Below are 18,804 nucleotides of genomic sequence, written 5' to 3' on the forward strand. Positions count from 1 at the left end.
GTGCTGTAATCTGGTATCTTAAAGAACGAATTCAAAGAGTTCGACTACACATGGAGCACTCGTTCCTTCAGTATGACAACGCCAGAGCACTGTGACATCTGCAACAATCCAACGCCTTGGATTCACTGTCATCTGTCATCCTCCAAACAGTTCCGACATGGACCCGTTCAGGTTCAGCGTTTCCAGAACTTGAAGAACATGTTAGGGGACTTCACTTTGATATCGGTGAAGCGGTGCAAGCATAGGTGAGGTTGTGACTCCGTGAACGATGTGAAACAGTCTACAGTGACGGTATCAACAACTTATCTCTCGTTGGGAGAAATATATTCATTTCCAGTGTGACTCTATTGGGAAATAAATATGTAGACATGAAGAATAAAGCTTTACAATAGTATGTTGTTTCCAAATACTAATTTTATCATTACTTATAATGAATTTATTTAAACTCCATTGTTATGAGTCGTCAGGTAGGACATTACAGCATCAACTTTTATCTCCTGCCTATTGCCCACTTTCACAAACAAATAGTGAAAAACTATTTATACTTGCGATTGTAACATAGCATTTAAGAACTAACTCTGAATGAAATGCCGAGCGCTTTGCTATTTGACCATAGCTCTTAATGTGTAACACCTCTCACTATGTATGATATTCAAGGCATCTGTACTTTCGCAGTCAGTGACGACATAGATTGAGATTTTACGAATAATGCCCCGAGTACAATTCTCACTAGTCAACATACGTAAGTTAGATATCATATTGGCAAATCTTCATAAACTAGCACACACTACTATCATGAGGATTTTTTTGCATACAGAAAAGGAAGTAATAACATAATTGAAATACATTCATAAATTCAAGCACTCTTACTGTATATATCCGTGATGGAACATCACGTATCCAATTAAATTCGTTGTTCCATCAGGCTTTGTACTGTATGTGAAGGGTAAGAGATTCCCAGACCATTCACAGCATAACTGGCATCCCCCCGTCTGGCTATACGAAGAGACTATAAACATCAAGGTGAGTTGTGTGAACCTCAAGTTTTCCCCAGCATATATGCAGTTCCAGTTGTTTATCAGAATTAATCAAATGGTTTTACAATGGTCTACATATTGTGAAATGATGAAAAATGTATAATCCATAGATACTGCGATTAGAATATGCGTACTTTTGGTTCAACAGTGGATCTACAGTGAAGGGACCCTGAAAGATGTAGAGTATGTAATGGAAGAAGAATCCATAATGTATTTTACAGAAAAATAAAATCACAAAATGTGCAAATGTAGAATAAGTGAGGTGCATTTAACTATTCACAGGGTATCATTAAATGAACAACGTTTATAGTGACCACATTACATCAGTGAAGGTCTGGTCTGGTTCGACAAAACAGTGCATCTAAATACATTGTGTGTGTATGTGTGTGTGCGTGTGCGTGTGTTTGTGAAAGATGGCTAAAACGTACATTATCGGAACGTATTTATCATGGATACTGCGAGGCAGCGCAATCACCGCAGTCCAGAAAATAATGTTCCTGCAAAATCTCCATCTGAAGGTGAGTCTGCAGTGGCTCTACAACTAGTTACTGTTGCAATAAATTGCATTTCATTCAAAAAGCTAGTGGTGGAATATTACACCCACATAAATTGTCAATTTAAACCACAGTTACAGTTTACCATTCACAATGGACACAATGAATGTCTCCTAGTACTCTCATGGTCATTTCACAGCCATTATACGCAAAAATTAACATGTAGCGCAATTATTCTTGGCGTGTACTCTTTCAGATTTTAATCGTAAGCCTCTCGGTATTGCACAGCGCCTCTCTTGTAGCTTTGTGGCTGGAGTTTGATAAGATTTACCATGACGCCCTCATTCTTGCTATGGGAACCCGTGACTAGACCACCTGCTCTCCTTTAGATATTTCCAGTTTTCCTTGATTCTATCCAGTGGCTATGGTGCTTCCATTTTACTGGTATGCTGCTCTCAAAGGTGTTCTTAAAATGTCTTCGCAGCTTGGAGAGATACTTCATGGACCTACGTTTATAGAGATGAGGCTCACGAATGAGACTACTACATTGACATAAGTCTCAGTATGTAGCTGCTCATGGGAGAACTGCTCTCGATCTTCCAGTGTCTACCCCTCTCTGAAACGACATGCACAGTCGTCATATTTCACTTTCGGACAGTAATAAGGAATTTACCCCTAACACGGATACTTCCGTGATTGGAATCCTTCCTGCTTTGAGGCCGTGTCAAGTCATTTCAAATATTCATGATTTTCACCGCAATCATCTTCAGGAATTAAAACTAGTGACTACAAGACATGGGCAGCAGAGTTCAGAAGTTTCTAGACGACATACTGTCTTTTCGTGGCCATGACAGGCTATCACGAATGAGAAATTTGCATTTTTACAACGCTGCGGATACACTGATTTAATTTCTATCTGTGCTGTACATATTCGGAATGTTTTACTGGACACATTGTTAAGCAACATTAGTCATACTCTGACGTAACTTGTTAGTCACAATTCACTAAGCGACCAGAAACATAGGTATTGCTGTTTTACTATCCGAAATTTTCTGAACGGAGGAACTGGGTGATAGAAGCTCGTTAAATTTCCCGTTACTGGAACATGGTGAGAAACGCCTTCTGCAAGCTTAGGAGGTTGGGTGGCAGAGAAGTCGCTTTTAGAGGGCGGGGTAACGTAAGTCGCCTTTCCAGAGCCGTGCAAAATACAAGTGGTCGGTGGTGGTAGTCAGAAACGCCGTCGCCGTTAGCTAGAAGTATACGCAGAAAAACAGCCGTCGTCATACGATCGCACACATTGTGAGAACGAGCTGTATTTTACGCCCAGACGAATTTTCAGGCAATTGGTGTGAAAGCCCGTCCAGTACCAAAACCTACAGAAAATCAACAAGCGCTTTTGGCGAAAATTCTGTAGCCTTCCCTTGCTATTTTAAATGTAAAGATAAATTCTCGACTGTCACGGTGCAATACTCACGATTCCTCGCCTCCATCGGCAGCGTGTAGGAATAATGAAGAACAAAGGAAAGGACAAGCAAACAGAGTCCAGTTCGACGTAGCCTTCGCCGTTCAGGTGACGTCTCATCGCCGAGATATCATGAGGTGTCCGACCCAACCAGGCGCTTCTTCCGCTATTCTTTTTGAGTAACTATGGGGGTCAGCATTTACACTGCTTTTGATCTGGCCAACTCACAATTTTAGTGTTTTTTTCATGACGCAAATCTCCTTTTTGTAGGGGATTTCTTGTATTGCGGTTGCGGGTCTATCTTCTCCAGTGTTATTGCATTTGCATACTGCTCAGAGTTAGAAAGTCAGAATTTGTTCATTCAGTATAGACAGGAATTTAGTCTCATGACCGGATGATTTCTTTCTGTTTGTAAATCCATGCACAGTGATTTCATTATCGATGACAAGGGGAATTGTTATTATAATTTCCCTTGATCTGTGGATCGCAATTTTTTTTAATCAGTAAGTGAAGGACTAACTTTAAAGAATATAACCGTTTTTTTCTGATCTACAACTATGAAACGTCCCCTTACAAAAATTATACAAGAGTGTGCTTAAACTGACACACAATATTTTTAGCGCAACGCACCCTGACTTTCAAAAATCCCTACTAAAGAATGGCCCTGACTAACATTAACCTATACCTTTCACAAATCACTTACCGCACCAAAATCTTCCTTATTCGAACTACTGCAATACAGCGAGCGCCACTACTGCCAGCTAAATAAAAGATTCAAACTACGGAAGGTACTAACTACTGATAGGCAGAGTTAGCGAATGAAAGATTTTGATAGAGAACAAACAATGTATTTACCTTAATAGTCATAATGTATATATCAGTTCATGACATCCATTCTTACAAATTTCAAAACTCCGACATCTCTCTCCCCACATCCACCACTGCTGGCGGCTCACCTCCAACTGTGCAACGCTAGGCGCTGTTAACATCTGCCCAACACTACAATGGAAGACAACAATGCAAACTAGTCATAGACTGCGCACAGCACAGCCAGTGATTTTCATACAGAGCGCTACGTGGCGTTACCAATATAAAAACCTAAACAGCCTACTTACACAACAATTTGATGGGGCGCTAAATAAATATCATCATAAGGCTCTATGAGCTTGAACTGTGCAGTTGCTACGTCGGCGTCCCGGTGTAAAACAAGTGTCATTATCCATAACATTTTCTGATTAACCAGGAAAGATAAGTGTTTCATTCCTTTCGTTTATGAATTTTTGGGGGTTTATTTGTTGGTAATTAAACATCACTTGCATCTGCAATAAGCATCGTGAGTGGTTATCATTGACAGTCTCGTTCTGTGGTGTTGTGCATCTACAAGGTGTCGAACAGTTCGAACAGTTCGCAGAATTAATCTTGTGCAGATGCCGCATCTCTGACAAGCAGCTTCCGCTCACAACTGCCGAACACCAGACCGCTCACAGGAACCACTTAAGACCATAATAACACAATACTATTGCAAGACTGACTTTGCGGCATATCAGGTTTATACTGATGTTAATACTAAGAACATTCCAGATGGGGTTTCGCATCTGGTATTGGTATTTAACTCTAGATAGGAAGACCAATGACAGTCATAAATGCTGAGAGAACGCGCAAGAAAATTCCGTCAGTGACTTGCTAATTGCAGAAGCCCAAACAGGCGAAGGATAGGGGAGTGAATCAGCATGTCATCCTACCTTTTTACAAGTATAGTGAATCAGATCCATTGTCTTCTAAACCACCTGTTAGGTTTACTACGAAAATCGCATAAAGTAAAGCAGATAATTGTACACCACGAGCATCGTCGACTACTGCTAAGCAATAGTATGTACCGATGAAAATTCGCGTTCCTAGGGAGTGTGTCCGATTCTTTTTTGGTTCTCAAGAAATTAATCGATGCCATCTCATTATCGATACCTCACATCACTAATTAGTAGCAAAATGGGATTTTTATTAAAGTACTGAACTGCGCGTTTCCTTAAATGGTACGCCACAGTTCCCCTTCAGACTCCATCATATGAATGTGCGGGACTGTAATAGCGCGGGACTTGAGAATGGGCGCCAGAACACTGCTGCGTGCATTTTCACATGTCACGTGGCAACCCTCTGCGTGCGTCAGTCTGCAAATATGAGCGGCAATATCCTTGTATCCTGTAGCTAAAAGGAGGAAATTGTAACTATACCTGGAATTGCAGAGAGCGTTCGGAGGCCTCTTGGTCTTCTGCGGAGTCGGTTGACGGCTCAAACCAGTTGCTGTCCAGTGTGATGCCAACATAACCTGTAACATTTGATTCGTTTGTAGAATGTTTGGCAGAGTGATGTGCCTCTTTCGAACTTTATGTTGTGGGAATGGATTTATCAGGTTTGATGACGAACGATACAACCTGAGGAATCGGTTCTATACCCTGTGTACAAATTACTGTTCCCATCACTACAGTGCTTGACAAAACTGAGTAATATACGGTCAACCGTACAAGGTGTGCAAAGATCGCCAAGGAGACATAAATATTTTGACACACATCACACGAGATATCAAGGGTTAAGGATTTTTGAATTACTCAAATTCGACTGGTTCTCATGCAGTGGGTCCTGGGATTTGTTAGATAAACCAGAATTTCGCCCTCGTCATCTTCATGGAAGTCGTGGTTTCGATGGTGGCCCGTAGCACACGTCACGGATTGACGTTAGTTTTCTCTGTCGCGCTGTGCTCCGCGGATGGGTGACGACACGTGGTTTTTCAATAAGGGCGCGGATCGCAAGTTCTGGTTGTTGATGTCACCGGTCCTGTAGTCCCGTTGCAGAAGAGTTATTGAATGTCTGCTGAATCGAAAGCAGCAATTTATCGTATACCTCTACCGAACCGAAAGTAGCAATTTATTGTTCACCACTGGGGCAACGAAGGGAACAAAGCGGTGGAGGCGAGCTATTCCTACAATGGTAAACGAATATATTTACAAGTCACTATCACTTACATCAGTGTGTTGTATCAAGTATGGAAACAACTTCAGATTCAATGCTTTATAACGCATAGGAATCATCACGTCAATATTAAGGCAACCATACTGAGATATACAAAGGTTTCCAGAAGGAAATTTTCACTCTGCAGCGGAGTGTGCGCTGATATGGAACTTCCTGGCAGATTAAAATTACGTGCCGGACTGAGACTCGAACTCGGTACCATTGTCTTTCACTGGCAAGTGGTATACTACCTGAGCTACCCAAGCACGACACGATCTGTCCTCATAGCTTTAATTGCGCCAGTACCTCGTCTCCTACCTTCCAATCTTCTTAAAAGCTCTCCTGCAGACCTTGCAGAAGTAGCACTCCTGGAAGAAAGGATATTGCGGAGACATGGCTTAGCCACAGCGTGGGGGATTTTTCCAAAACTTTCACTATGCAACGGAATGAACGCTGGTATGAAACTTCCTGGCAGATTAAAACTGTGTTCCGTACCGAGAATCGTACTCGGGACCTTTGCCTTTCGCGGGCAAGTGCTCTAACGTAGTAGAAATCGTTGCATTCTCAGCTCTAAGTATGGCCAAACGTCCGAGTAGAAGAGCAAGTGGGACCCTTCCTTTATCCTGTCCAGTGCAAGGTAGAACCTGATATCCCAAGAAAGAAATGAAGGGCTTATTTCAATAGTGGTGCATTATAGGCAGAAAAATGGAGGTAATGGACTTGTACCATTATTGAAATAAGCTCTTCAGGTGTAGTCTACATCTGAAAACGGATGGTGAAGACTGTGCGAGACATATACTCACCTTGCTGCGTCGCCTTATACTGGTCCTGGTACAGATGGTAGACCCGTGCGTGCGACTTCAGAACGGTGTGTGCCGTGAGGTAGTCACCGATTCCTGGGTTCGGCATACTGGGAGCGTGCGAATACATGTTGGCGTAGCCGTAGCAAAACGCAGCCGGTTCATTGAACGTGATCCACCACTTTACCTGTACATAAAAGCGCAACTCCACTGAGCGTTACGAGTTTAGTGTCAGGACGCGTCTGAACTTCACAAGCTGATGTTCAGTGAATTACCTAATTGCCGAAAATGCAGCAGCGAAAGCAACAGAATTAATGATTTGGAACAATGCGGTAGAAGAAGCGGTATGACCTTTACAAACATAAAATCCATAATGCTAATCAATCACCTTCTCTAGTACCGCACGTACAGAGAGGCCCAAATACAAAGACTAATGGAAGTATCCATGCATTTATTGGAAACATTGGAGAATAGCCACCAAATGCACGTTATGTGAAATATGTATAAGAAGGACTATAACACCAAGAACGAAGCTCTTGCTTTAAAAGAGGTGCAAGGCAGAGATCCAATGATCAGTCTGAACAACAAACAAGAAATTAAGGGAATAAAAGAAAGTTTTACGAGTGCGATTAAAATTCAGATTGAAATGAACTCAATGCAACGTTTGTTGATGCCACTTGTAACTCAACTGAAAGTGAGGAAGAACTACAGGAAGCCAGGAATGAACAGACATCTGAGCACAAAATATGAATTAAGAGTAAACCGAAGAAAGACGTAAACATTGGGGGCCTTGAAGTACACGTAGTGAAGGAATTCTGCTACTTTAGAGTCAAAATAATTCTTGTTGGACGGAGCAAGGAGGTGATTAAAAGAAAAACAACACAGGCAAAGAAGGCATTTCTTGGATAAAATATGTCTACTAGTTTATGAAACACAGGCCTTAATCTAAGGAAGAGAATTCTGAATACGTGTGTTTGCTACACAGCATTGCACGGAAATTGATTTCAGTCTGAGAATAACGGATGTGAGGACAATGGAACCGTTTTTTGATTTGATGCTATAGAAAGATGAAACTTAAGAGGACTGATACGAAATGAGGAAGTTCCCCATGGAATCGGTGAGGTAGCTTGATTGGAAAAATTCATTTCATTAGATAATTAACAATAAATATCTGCCGTCTATATAATGAAGACTTGATATTGTTGACGTATTTTTTAATTTCTGAAGTATTCGTGTCATGTTATCTTGTCCCTAAGCTTATTTGTTTAACCCTGTGGTGCCGTTGTCCACAGCACTGGAAAGCTGTTAATGTCGCTTCTTTGGTGTTTTTAATCAGTTTTGAACATGGCTGCTGGGTTTAGTGACCGTTTATAGATTGAAATTGAAACAAATAAGCCCTCGGTCACAATTTTTTAGCCTTATTTACCAGGTTTCAGCACTTCTAAGAGTGCCTTCATCAGAATTTAGAAATTTAAAGGGTCAGGGTCTATAATTACAAATGTATCGGAAGAAAAAAAAATTTTATATAAAAAAGTTTAAGTAATGACTAACAACACAAGGCAGAGACGGTACTTACATGCCATGTATAAAATAAATAACAGACCAGAAGGGCTTTAGTTACAAAAATATTTAGAAGGAAGATCTAAATTCTGATGAAGGCGCTCTTGGAAGAGTTGAAACCTGGTAAATAAGAATAAAATTGTGACCGAGGTATTATTTGTTTCAATTTAAATTTTTAGTCGTCCTGAGGACTGCAAATACTGGCAGACCACAGCAAAACAAAATGGCTCTGAGCACTATGGGACTTAACATCTGTGGTCATCAGTCCCCTAGAACTTAGAACTACTGAAACCTAACTAACCTAAGGACATCACACACATCCATGCTCGAGGCAGGATTCGAACCTGCGACCGTATCTGTCCCGCGGTTCCGGACTGAGCGCCTGAACCACTAGACCACCGCGGCCGGCCAGACCACAGCACCAATAGGAAATATTCGCTTGAGTGAACTGCGAGCAACTTCAGCGTCAGGACTGATTAATAACGCCAAGGAAGCGACATTAACGTCTACTGCAGTGGACAAGTGCACCATCGGTTTAGTACTCTGTAAGATGGCTGTCGGTAACGTGACTCTAGTGTCGCCAGGGTGCTGTCTGGTTTTGCCTAAGTTACTTGCCACTATATTCAATTTGGCACTTGTCTGATTTGTTTGTTTTGACAAGATACATTGGGTTTACGTCTCTCATATACCATGATGATAAACAAGCCAACTAATGTTTTTGCTGTACTAATGTGTTTCTTTGGAACCGTGTTTCGGCTTATTGGGACTAAACCAAAAATTAGTTACAGAAAGACTTTGAATAGACGTCCGCCCCCGGTAGCTGAATGGTCACAGTGACAGATTGTCAATCCTTTGGGCCAGGGTTGGATTCCCGGAATTTTCTCCGCCCAGGGACTGGGTGTAGTGGTGTCCTCATCATCATCCAATCATCCTCATCTACTGCAGGTCGCCGCAGTGGCGAACGGTCTGCCCGAAGGGGGGGGGGGGGGCTAGCCATACAACTAAATAGATAAATTTTAACAGATATAAATCTTTGGCCTTAATATTAAGTACGAAATATCGAATCAACCTCTCATCATTCTTGCTATGAGCCCAACGCGTTCAGTTAGCGCTGTTTGGTCGAAAACTGACATTTTGGGGCTATGGCTGCTTACGAAATACAGACCGATTCTTGCAGGAAAAAAACAGCGACCATCAAATCAACACCTTTTAACTAAACAACAATTTCACTAAATAACGAACCCCCCCCATGAACCATGGACCTTGCCGTTGGTGGGGAGGCTTGCGTGCCTCAGCGATGCAGATAGCTGTACCGTAGGTACAACCACAACGGAGGGGTATCTGTTGAGAGGCCAGACAAACGTGTGGTTCCTGAAGAGGGGCATCAGCCTTTTCAGTAGTTGCAAGGGCAACAGTCTGGATGCTTGACTGATCTGGCCTTGAAACACTAACCAAAACGGCCTTGCTGTGCTGGTACTGCGTACGGCTGAAAGCAAGGGGAAACTACGGCCGTAATTTTTCCCGAGGGCATGCAGCTTTACTGTATGATAAAATGATGATGGCGTCCTCTTGGTTAAAATATTCCGGAGGTAAAATAGTCCCCCATTCGGATCTCCGGGCGGGGACTACTCAAGAGGATGTCGTTATCAGGAGAAAGAAAACTGGCGTTCTACGGATCGGAGTGTGGAATGTCAGATCCCTTAATCGGGCAGGTCGGTTAGAAAATTTAAAAAGGGAAATGGATACGTTAAAGTTAGATATAGTGGGAATTAGTGAAGTTCGGTGGCAGGATGAACAAGACTTTTGGTCAGGTGACTACAGGGTTAAAAACACTAAATCAAATAGGGATAATGCGGGAGTAGGTTTAATAATGAGTAGGAATGCGGGTAAGCTACTACAAACAGCATAGTGAACGCATTATTGTGGTCAAGATAGATACGAAGCCCACACCTACTACAGTAGTACAAGTTTATATGCCAACTAGCTCTGCAGATGACGAATAAATTGAAGAAATGTATGATGAAATAAAAGAAATATTTCAGGCAGGGATTAAGTAGTTAAGACAGCAGAGGATCAAGTAGGTAAAAAGACGAGGGCTAGTAGAAATTCTTGGCTAACAGAAGAAGTATTGAATTTAATTGATGAAAGGAGAAAATATAAAAATGCAGTAAATGAAGCAGGCAAAAAGGGATACAAACGTCTCAAAACTGAGATCGACAGGAAATGCAAAATGGCTAAGCAGGGATTGCTAGAGGACAAATGTAAGGATGTAGAGACTTATCTCACTAGGGGTAAGATAGATACAGCCTATAGGTAAATTAAAGAGACCTTTGGAGATAAGAGAACCACTTGTTTGAATGTCAAGAGCTCAGATGGAAACCAAATTCTAAGCAAAGAAGGGAAAGCAGAAAGGTGGAAGGAGTATATAGAGGGTCTATACAAGGGCGATGTACTTGAGGACAATATTATAGAAATGGAAGAGGATGTAGATGAAGATGAAATGGGAGACACGATACTGCGTGAAGGATTCGACAGAGCACTGAACGACCTGAGTCGAAACAAGGCCCCCGGAGTAGACAACATTCCATTGGAACTACTGACGGCCTTGGGAGGGCCAGTCCTGCCAAAACTCTACCATCTGGTGAGCAAGATGTATAAAACAGGCGAAATACCCTCAGACTTCAAGAAGAATATAATAATTCCAATCCCAAAGAAAGCAGGTGTTGACAGATGTGAAAATTACAGAACAATCTGTTTAATAAGCCACAGCTGCAAAATACTAACACGAATTCTTTACAGACTAGTGGAAAAAAACTAATAGAAGCCGACCTCGGGAAAGATCAGTTTGGATTCCGTAGAAATACTGGAACACGTGAGACAATACTGGCCTTACGACTTATCTTAGAAGAAAGATTAAGGAAAGGCAAACCGACGTTTCTAGCATTTGTAGACTTAGAGAAAGCTTTTGCCAATGTTGACTGGAATACTCTCTTTCAAATTCTAAAGGTGGCAGGGTTACAATACAGGGAGCGAAAGGCTATTTACAATTTATACAGAAACCAGATGGCAGTTATAAGAGTTGAGGGGCATGAAAGGGAGGCAGTGGTTGGGAAGGGAGTGAGACAGGGTTGTAGCCTACCCCCGATGTTGTTCAATCTGTATATTGAGCATGCAGTAAAGGAAACAAAAGAAAAATTTGGAGTAGGTATTAAAATCCATGGAGAAGAAATAAAAACTTTGAGGTTCGCCGATGACATTGTAATTCTGTCAGAGACAGCAAAGGACTTGGAAGAGCAGTTGAATGGAATGGACACAGTCTTGAAAGGAGGATATAAGATGAACATCAACAAAAGCAAAATGAGGAGAATGGAATGTAGTCGAATTAAGTCGGGTGATGCTGAGGGAATGAGACACTTAAAGTAGTAATGAAGTTTTGCTATTTGGGGAGCAAAATAACTGATGATGGTCGATGTAGAGAGGATATAAAATGTAGACCGGCAATGGCAAGGAAAGCGTTTCTGAAGAAGAAAAATTTGTTAACATCGAGTATTGATTTAAGTGCGAGCAAGTCATTTGTGAAAGTATTTGTATGGAGTGTAGCCTTATATGGAAGTGAAACATGGACAATAAATAGTTTGGACATGAAGAGAATAGAAGCTTTCGAAATGTGGTGCTACAGAAGAATGCTGAAGATCAGATGGATAGATCACATAACTAATGAGGAAGTATTGAATAGGATTGGGGAGAAGAGAAGTTTGTGGCACAACTTGACCAGAAGAAGGAATCGGTTTGTAGGACATGTTCTGAGGCATCAAGGGATCACCAATTTAGTATTGGAGGGCAGCGTGGAGGGTAAAAATGGTAGAGCGAGACCAAGAGATGAATACACTAAGCAGATTCAGAAGGCTGTAGGTTGCAGTAGGTACTGGGAGATGAAGAAGCTTGCACAGGATAGAGTACCATGGAGAGCTACATCAAGCCAGTCTCACGACTGAAGACCACAACAACAACAACAACGAAAACACACCTTACTAGAATATACAAGATGTATGAACGTTGCACTGAAAATTGTAAGGAACAACCACTGTAATGTATAATGGCAGTTTAACTGTGGTACCAAGACATGGAAAAGAATATGATCACTGAAACTGACTTCTTCACGTGATATCATGGCCAATAGATTCTGTTTGTGTTGACAGAATCATTGTTTTTAACGTTTGGATTTCCACACAGTATAGTCTCTTGTGGATGCTACTCAGTTGTTTCCTTATGATGGACCAATAAGACGGAAACCGTTTCAAAATGAACAAAGTATTAGTAGAAAGCCACAGTTTGTTTGTTTTAAATATGAAATTGCTTCATCAAGAAGTGGCCGAAAAATCCATTAATATTTTTCATGCTTCTTCGCTGATATTAACGATACATGATGCTGTTTCCTATCCAGTTGTTAATATCGTATTAAACTGACGGAACAAATCGCAACCCCAAAATGTATTTAATGTAGATTAATTATATTTCGACCATTAATCTGCCTAGGTCACATATTTCAGGGATTAACATTAGAAAATCACAGGTTAACGTAAGCGCGAGGTAAACCATTGCAAATGTGTAAAGCTGGTACATTAATAACGTTTGTAGTCGCCAGAATGCTGAATGCAACCATGCAAGCGTGCATGCATTGTGTTCTACAGGTGCTGAATGTAAATTTTCGGGATGGAGTTCCATGTCTGTTGGAGTTGGTCTGTCAATACAGGGTCATTTAATGCTTTTTTTTTAAATGACGCTGGAATGTCGTTCGATCATGTCCCGTATGTGCTCGATTGAAGACAGAACTGGTAATCGTGCTGACCAATTCGATGCGTAGACACTCCTTACAGCTTTTTGGATTACAACAGCGATATTTGGACGTAAATTCCAGTTGGGAATCCGTCCTGGAATGCTGTTCATCGATGGAACAACCGGTCGAATCGCCATATTGACGTACAAATGTGCAGTCAGGGCGCTCGGGAGAAGCATGTAAGAGCGAGATGGAGCAGTGGTTAACACACTGGACTTGCATTCGGGAGCATTCGGGAGAACGACGGTTCAATCCCGCTTCCGGCTATTCTGATTTAGGTTTTCCGTGATTTCCCTAAATCGCTCCAGGCAAATGCCGGGATGGTTTCTTTGAAAGGTCACGGCCGACTTCCTTACCCGTCCATCCATAATCCGACGAGACCGATGACCTCGCTGTTTGGTCTCTTCCTCCAAACAACCCAACCTAACCCAAGCATCGCAAATTGTCCTCGCGAATGGACACTGACAGACAGAAGCACGTAAGTGCTCCTACAATCATACGAAATGGCACCCCTGACTGTAACTCCCGTTGTAGGTCCAGTCTGTCTAGCACACGCACCGGTTGGTTGCTGGTCTTCAAGTGGCGTCCTTCTAACCAACACGCAGCCATAACTTGTACAGAAATCATCTAAAAACACAAAAGACCTCCACCCTGTAGTGCAATGAGCTCTAACTTGACCCCACTGAAGTCCACATTGCGGTGGTTTGGAGACAGCGCAATGCACGCTTCAGGCTGTCTAGCTCGCAGCTGCTCTTGAAGTAACGTATTTTGAACAGTTCGTGCTGTGGCAATTGCTGCTAAAATTACTGTTAAAATTTGTGCTGCAGATGCATTACGATGCGCCAGAGCCCTACGCCGAAGACGATTGGCCGGCCGTAGTGGCCGAGTGGTTCTAGGCGCTGCAGTCTGGAACCACTGAACCGCTACGGTCGAAGGTTCGAATCCTGCCTCCGTCATGGATGTATGTGATGTCCTTAGTTAGTTAGGTTTAAGTAGTTCTAGGTGTACATGACCTTGTTCAAGCTCAGTGAGGTGCTGATAACAGCTTTTCTGTCGCTTTGAAGGCATTCTTGAGTAACATCAGTTCACTACTTCCAATCTCAAAAGCAACTAACGCTCACGATGGTTACAACGTTTATTTAAAGCAATTCTGATTCGCATTCTCAGAGCGGCGCTGCGAGCGCCATTCTTATGCGACTGAGGCGAAATTTGAACAGACTTCATTTTTAAGATGTAGAAAATCGCCTGCCAACTTTCGTTAAGTCGCACAAGTCCTCCTTGGTGTTGCGATTTTTTTCCAATACCACATTTCCTCCTTTCATGTTTTACTTTTTTTACATGACGTGATGATAGCGAGTCAGCAAGGAAAACTGTAAAATGATGTAACTATGATCTACACCAAAATTCTGTGTGTAAGTGCGAAAACTGGTCGTTGACCTCTATATGGACTAAACGTTCTATATTGTATGAAAACGTTACCCTGTCTCCAAAGTTATCGAACAGCACTCTTGCGTACTCTACGAAGTAGTCAGCCACAACGGGGTTCGGCCATCCTCCGATGTACTGCAGCATCTGGGGGAGGTCCCAATGGTACATCGTCACCTGAAAAAAAACGTGCCAAATGGAAATATGTTTGCTTTGTCTAACTTCCATAGCTTACGAATGCAACGTAAAAGGTATTTACTGGAACTGTGTTTAAGAACAGTCTCAACTTAGCCGTATACCTGAGTTACTGAAACGATTCTGTATTTTATTATTTATCGTACGATTTTACAAGTACACAAAAGTATCTTGAATCAAATGGAAATGTCCAAATGTGACAACCCGTTCAGAGCACTCCGAGTCACTTAGTGTAAGGGTCCTCATATAGGCGTCAATGCTCACAGTGGGCATTCCTTAAGAATATGTTCTATTATGTAATTCTGCAGGCTTTCGTGGCCGTTGTCATTGAAGTTAAAATCATCTGGGTTATTAGGCCGCGTCATATTTCTACTAAAATGATCGACGTTTCGATCCCTCTGCTGGGATCTTCCTCAGGATACTATGGTCTCCACTACTGCTAGAACACTGTTATGATCGACGTTCTAGCAGTAGTGGACACCATAGGATCGATCGTGAGGAAGATCCCAGCAGAGGGGTCGAAACGTCGAGCATTTTAGTAGAAATATGACGCGATCTAATAACGCAGAAGATTTTAACTTCAATATGGTCTCTTGTTTGCTACTCCAACCCGCCGTCGCAGTCAAAACAGATCAACGAAAAGCCGACTTCTTCTGGCCTTCATTCTGTGTACCTTGTATATCCATGAAATGACAGACAAGGACTTCATGAAAATCTCGCATGCAGAAAACTTACTCCCAGAGTAAAGACCATATGCAGTGTGAGAATGTGCTGATAAGTAATCTGACGAATCTTAGTGATTACTTCAATAAATGATGACATATTTGAAACCGAAATATAACTGTTACTGCGTTTCATCTAAGTAATACGGAAGCTTAAAGGAAGCAACAAATGACTTCGACGTAATCGAAATACTGCATAACTATGCAACCCTTTCTACCTAGGTCGGTTCGTGACACTGAAGCAGAATAAGTAAGAAACTTGGCTCAATAGTGAATCTACTTCTCGAGATTGCCGGAAGCAGTTGGGGTGGTTACACCCATGTTCTACGCTCTTCTACTGCTGGATATTTCGCTCCCCTGAAGGGAAACAGCAGTTGGGGTAAGAACGCCCATATTCTACGGTATTCGCATAGAATATTAGTGCACAGTGTATATCAGAAAACGTTTGGTGTTGGTGAAAAACTCTGCAGGTGTAAGGAACAATAACACACGTGTTGTACGATAATGATTAAATGCATTCGCAACTGCGAAGAAGGACAACCATCAACTATAGAATGTAATGACGACAATGAACATCTGTGCCTGGCTGGGATTCGAATACGGATTTCCTGCTTATAGCGAACGGTCGCCTTAGCATTTGAGTATCCATCCATGACTCACAACCAGGCCAAAACTTCCACATGTCGTCAACCATACGTGTACGACCTGTACTCGTACATCAATTATGTGTATTCCCATATAGGTCAGACGTTGTACTTGAAAGTCGCTTGGCCGGAATAGGCAGATAAATACTATATTGCAGTGCCTGTGTTATTCTGACTGCGATGTAAAATTCCTTTCAATATGCATTAACGTCCCAAGGAACAGGAAGCGGACTATAGAAGTACCGAGTGCAGTGCGGCCCTTTCGTGCAGCTGACTCTATTTAGCACTAATGAAAGACATCCCTGACGAGAAAGATTATTCTAGCAGCATACACAATGACTATCCTTTCAGTTCTGGAACATATTTCAGCATTTTAGTACAAATTAATAGGGTGATCGTGGTTTGACAGTTATGTGTTACTGAAAAATTATGTGTTGTGAGGACTCCCAGATCAATTTTTCTTCCCCTAATGCCGGGTGAGCAACAGACTGGTTGAGTGATTCCTGTCCTTGTCAGATACGGACGACCAGATCAATATTTCCTTAAAAAGTATTTAGACCGTAACTAGTACTAAAAGTGATCGACACATTTTCACTGAGGTTGGTGGCGGGGATCATGTGAAGGACATTGCATTGGTTTTTAGTATACAATTTTGGATATCATACGCTTGAGCTACTTCTTTTCACTGAGTAATATAACAAGAAGATCTGTAAACATGGTGTCACAAATAAAAATATTTGTACTAATTCCTCTGTTAAAAATTCGGGCTTTGAGTTTTGTCATCCATTCTGTAAGAGCAATGCCAGCGTCACAAATGAAAAACTGTGTGGTGAGCTAAGGTTTGAGTTTTCCTCGTTGTTACTGCTCCACCTACGGATTTTATTCATGTATCCGACAAAATATGTTTTTTCCAATGCCATAATTCACAAGAGTGAGATATCTGATACCTTCACTATTTATCATATCTTTTTATTTTATTGGTTTATCTATTTAAAGAGATTAAATGATGATATTCAGGCCCACTAATCGATCTGACCAGATTTCTATTCATATAATACTTTTTACGTCACAGTTACTTAAATAATTATAGATAGTAACAGCTCTGTCAGTAATATAATTGAAAAGCTGATTCCAAACCATTTCCGATGAATCTAAGACATTTGCATTTCGGATATATCGAAGTCATTTGTAGAATAACATTGTTAAGAAATAATAACAATAAAAACAGGTACAGCTGATAATAATAATAATAATAATTTAAATAATAATAATAACTGAAATAATAATGACAACATAGCACATTAATTTTTAAAACAGAAGACTTCACGCAGACAGCAGCCGATAGTGAAAGGTGGAAAAGGTGGAAGGTGGAAAAGGAGTACTGTGCAGTAAGGTGTGCATTCAGATCTCATTGGTTATTTAATGGGGCATAAGTTGTCTTTGGAGATGGAGATATCATTCTCTACAACGAGTGAGAATCCATTACGGTTCCTGCTATTTTTTTTACAGAAAACACCGCAAGTTAATCTTCTGAACTGGACTTCGATTCAGAACCTTCTTGAAGACATCCTTGTAGGTAGGTTAACCACAGATACGGGTAGTCGTGCTGGGGATTAATAAACCGCTTCAGCTGTATGTAGTTCTTTGTAATTGAATCACTACCTGTTTCGTGGCACTAAAAGCCGCATGTTAAGCTGAACATACGAATAAAACATTAGGGCGGAAAATGCCGGAACTTTTTTTAACAACATTCATTGTCCGTCAGAGCAAAACACCGCTAAAGTTCGGTATGACAGAGCACGCGGCCGCGTTCCCTGTTAGTGATTCCGTGTACATCGGAAAGCGGACCCATCCACTATATCAGAATCCGACTGTTTTATTCTATGACATACGGCCTTTCAGCGGTGTTTTGTTCTGAATGACAACGAATGTTGGGTAAAAAGATTCCGAGATTTTCCCGCTCTATTATTGTAGTTTATGTTCACCTGAAGGCGTGGCTTTCAGTGCCACAAAACCGTTAGCGATCCAATAAGAAAGAATTAAATACAGCGGAAGCTGTTTATTAACACCCAAGATACCGTCTTGCAGAGGTAAGGTAAATTACATGACTATTAAATTTATTTACATTCCAGAGATACTGTATGCAAACATCAGAGTGAGTTTGAACAGTTTCATTCCATTGATTCATAGATGGTGAGAGAGATAATTTCTAATTAAAATCACAAGGGGAAAATAATGTGTAACATATTCCATTTGGTATGTTTCAAGTGGCTTAGTATTGAATAACGCACAACGCTTCTCAAGAAACATATAAAATTAAGAACATTATTAAAACAACTAGAAACAAAGAATGGAATTACTGGTAGCATGGTTAAAATGGGTGAGGAAGCAGCGAGGGAGAAGGCTACAATCTGCCAGTAGCTCTAGTCAACTCTGCCTAAACTTGTAGCACTATACGATTATATTTCTGTAAATTTCAGTATTTCAAGTATGATATAGCTGCGAACTCTATACGATTTCTATTGATCTGACGGAATTACACTTTTTTGGAAACATTTGAGCTTAAACTTTATTTTCAATAAAGATAGAAGCTGAACCTATGAATTATAATTGTTGCCACTGCAA

At 41.2% G+C, this 18,804-nt stretch overlaps 1 protein-coding gene across 1 annotated transcript in view; it reads right to left on the reverse strand.

The window, feature by feature from the left end:
• LOC126282118 (myrosinase 1-like) overlaps positions 1-18,804 on the reverse strand; it is a 65,948-nt gene that overhangs the window by 24,210 nt on the left and 22,934 nt on the right. The window contains exons 4-6 of the mRNA XM_049981585.1: positions 14,673-14,795; positions 6,800-6,983; positions 5,222-5,316 (exon numbers count right to left, since the gene is read on the reverse strand). Coding sequence (XP_049837542.1) covers positions 5,222-5,316; positions 6,800-6,983; positions 14,673-14,795 — 402 coding nt within the window. The remainder of the gene's footprint in view (positions 1-5,221; positions 5,317-6,799; positions 6,984-14,672; positions 14,796-18,804) is intronic.

The sequence above is a fragment of the Schistocerca gregaria genome, chromosome 7 (genome assembly GCF_023897955.1).
Source record: "Schistocerca gregaria isolate iqSchGreg1 chromosome 7, iqSchGreg1.2, whole genome shotgun sequence".
Classification (NCBI taxonomy): Eukaryota; Metazoa; Arthropoda; class Insecta; order Orthoptera; family Acrididae; genus Schistocerca; species Schistocerca gregaria.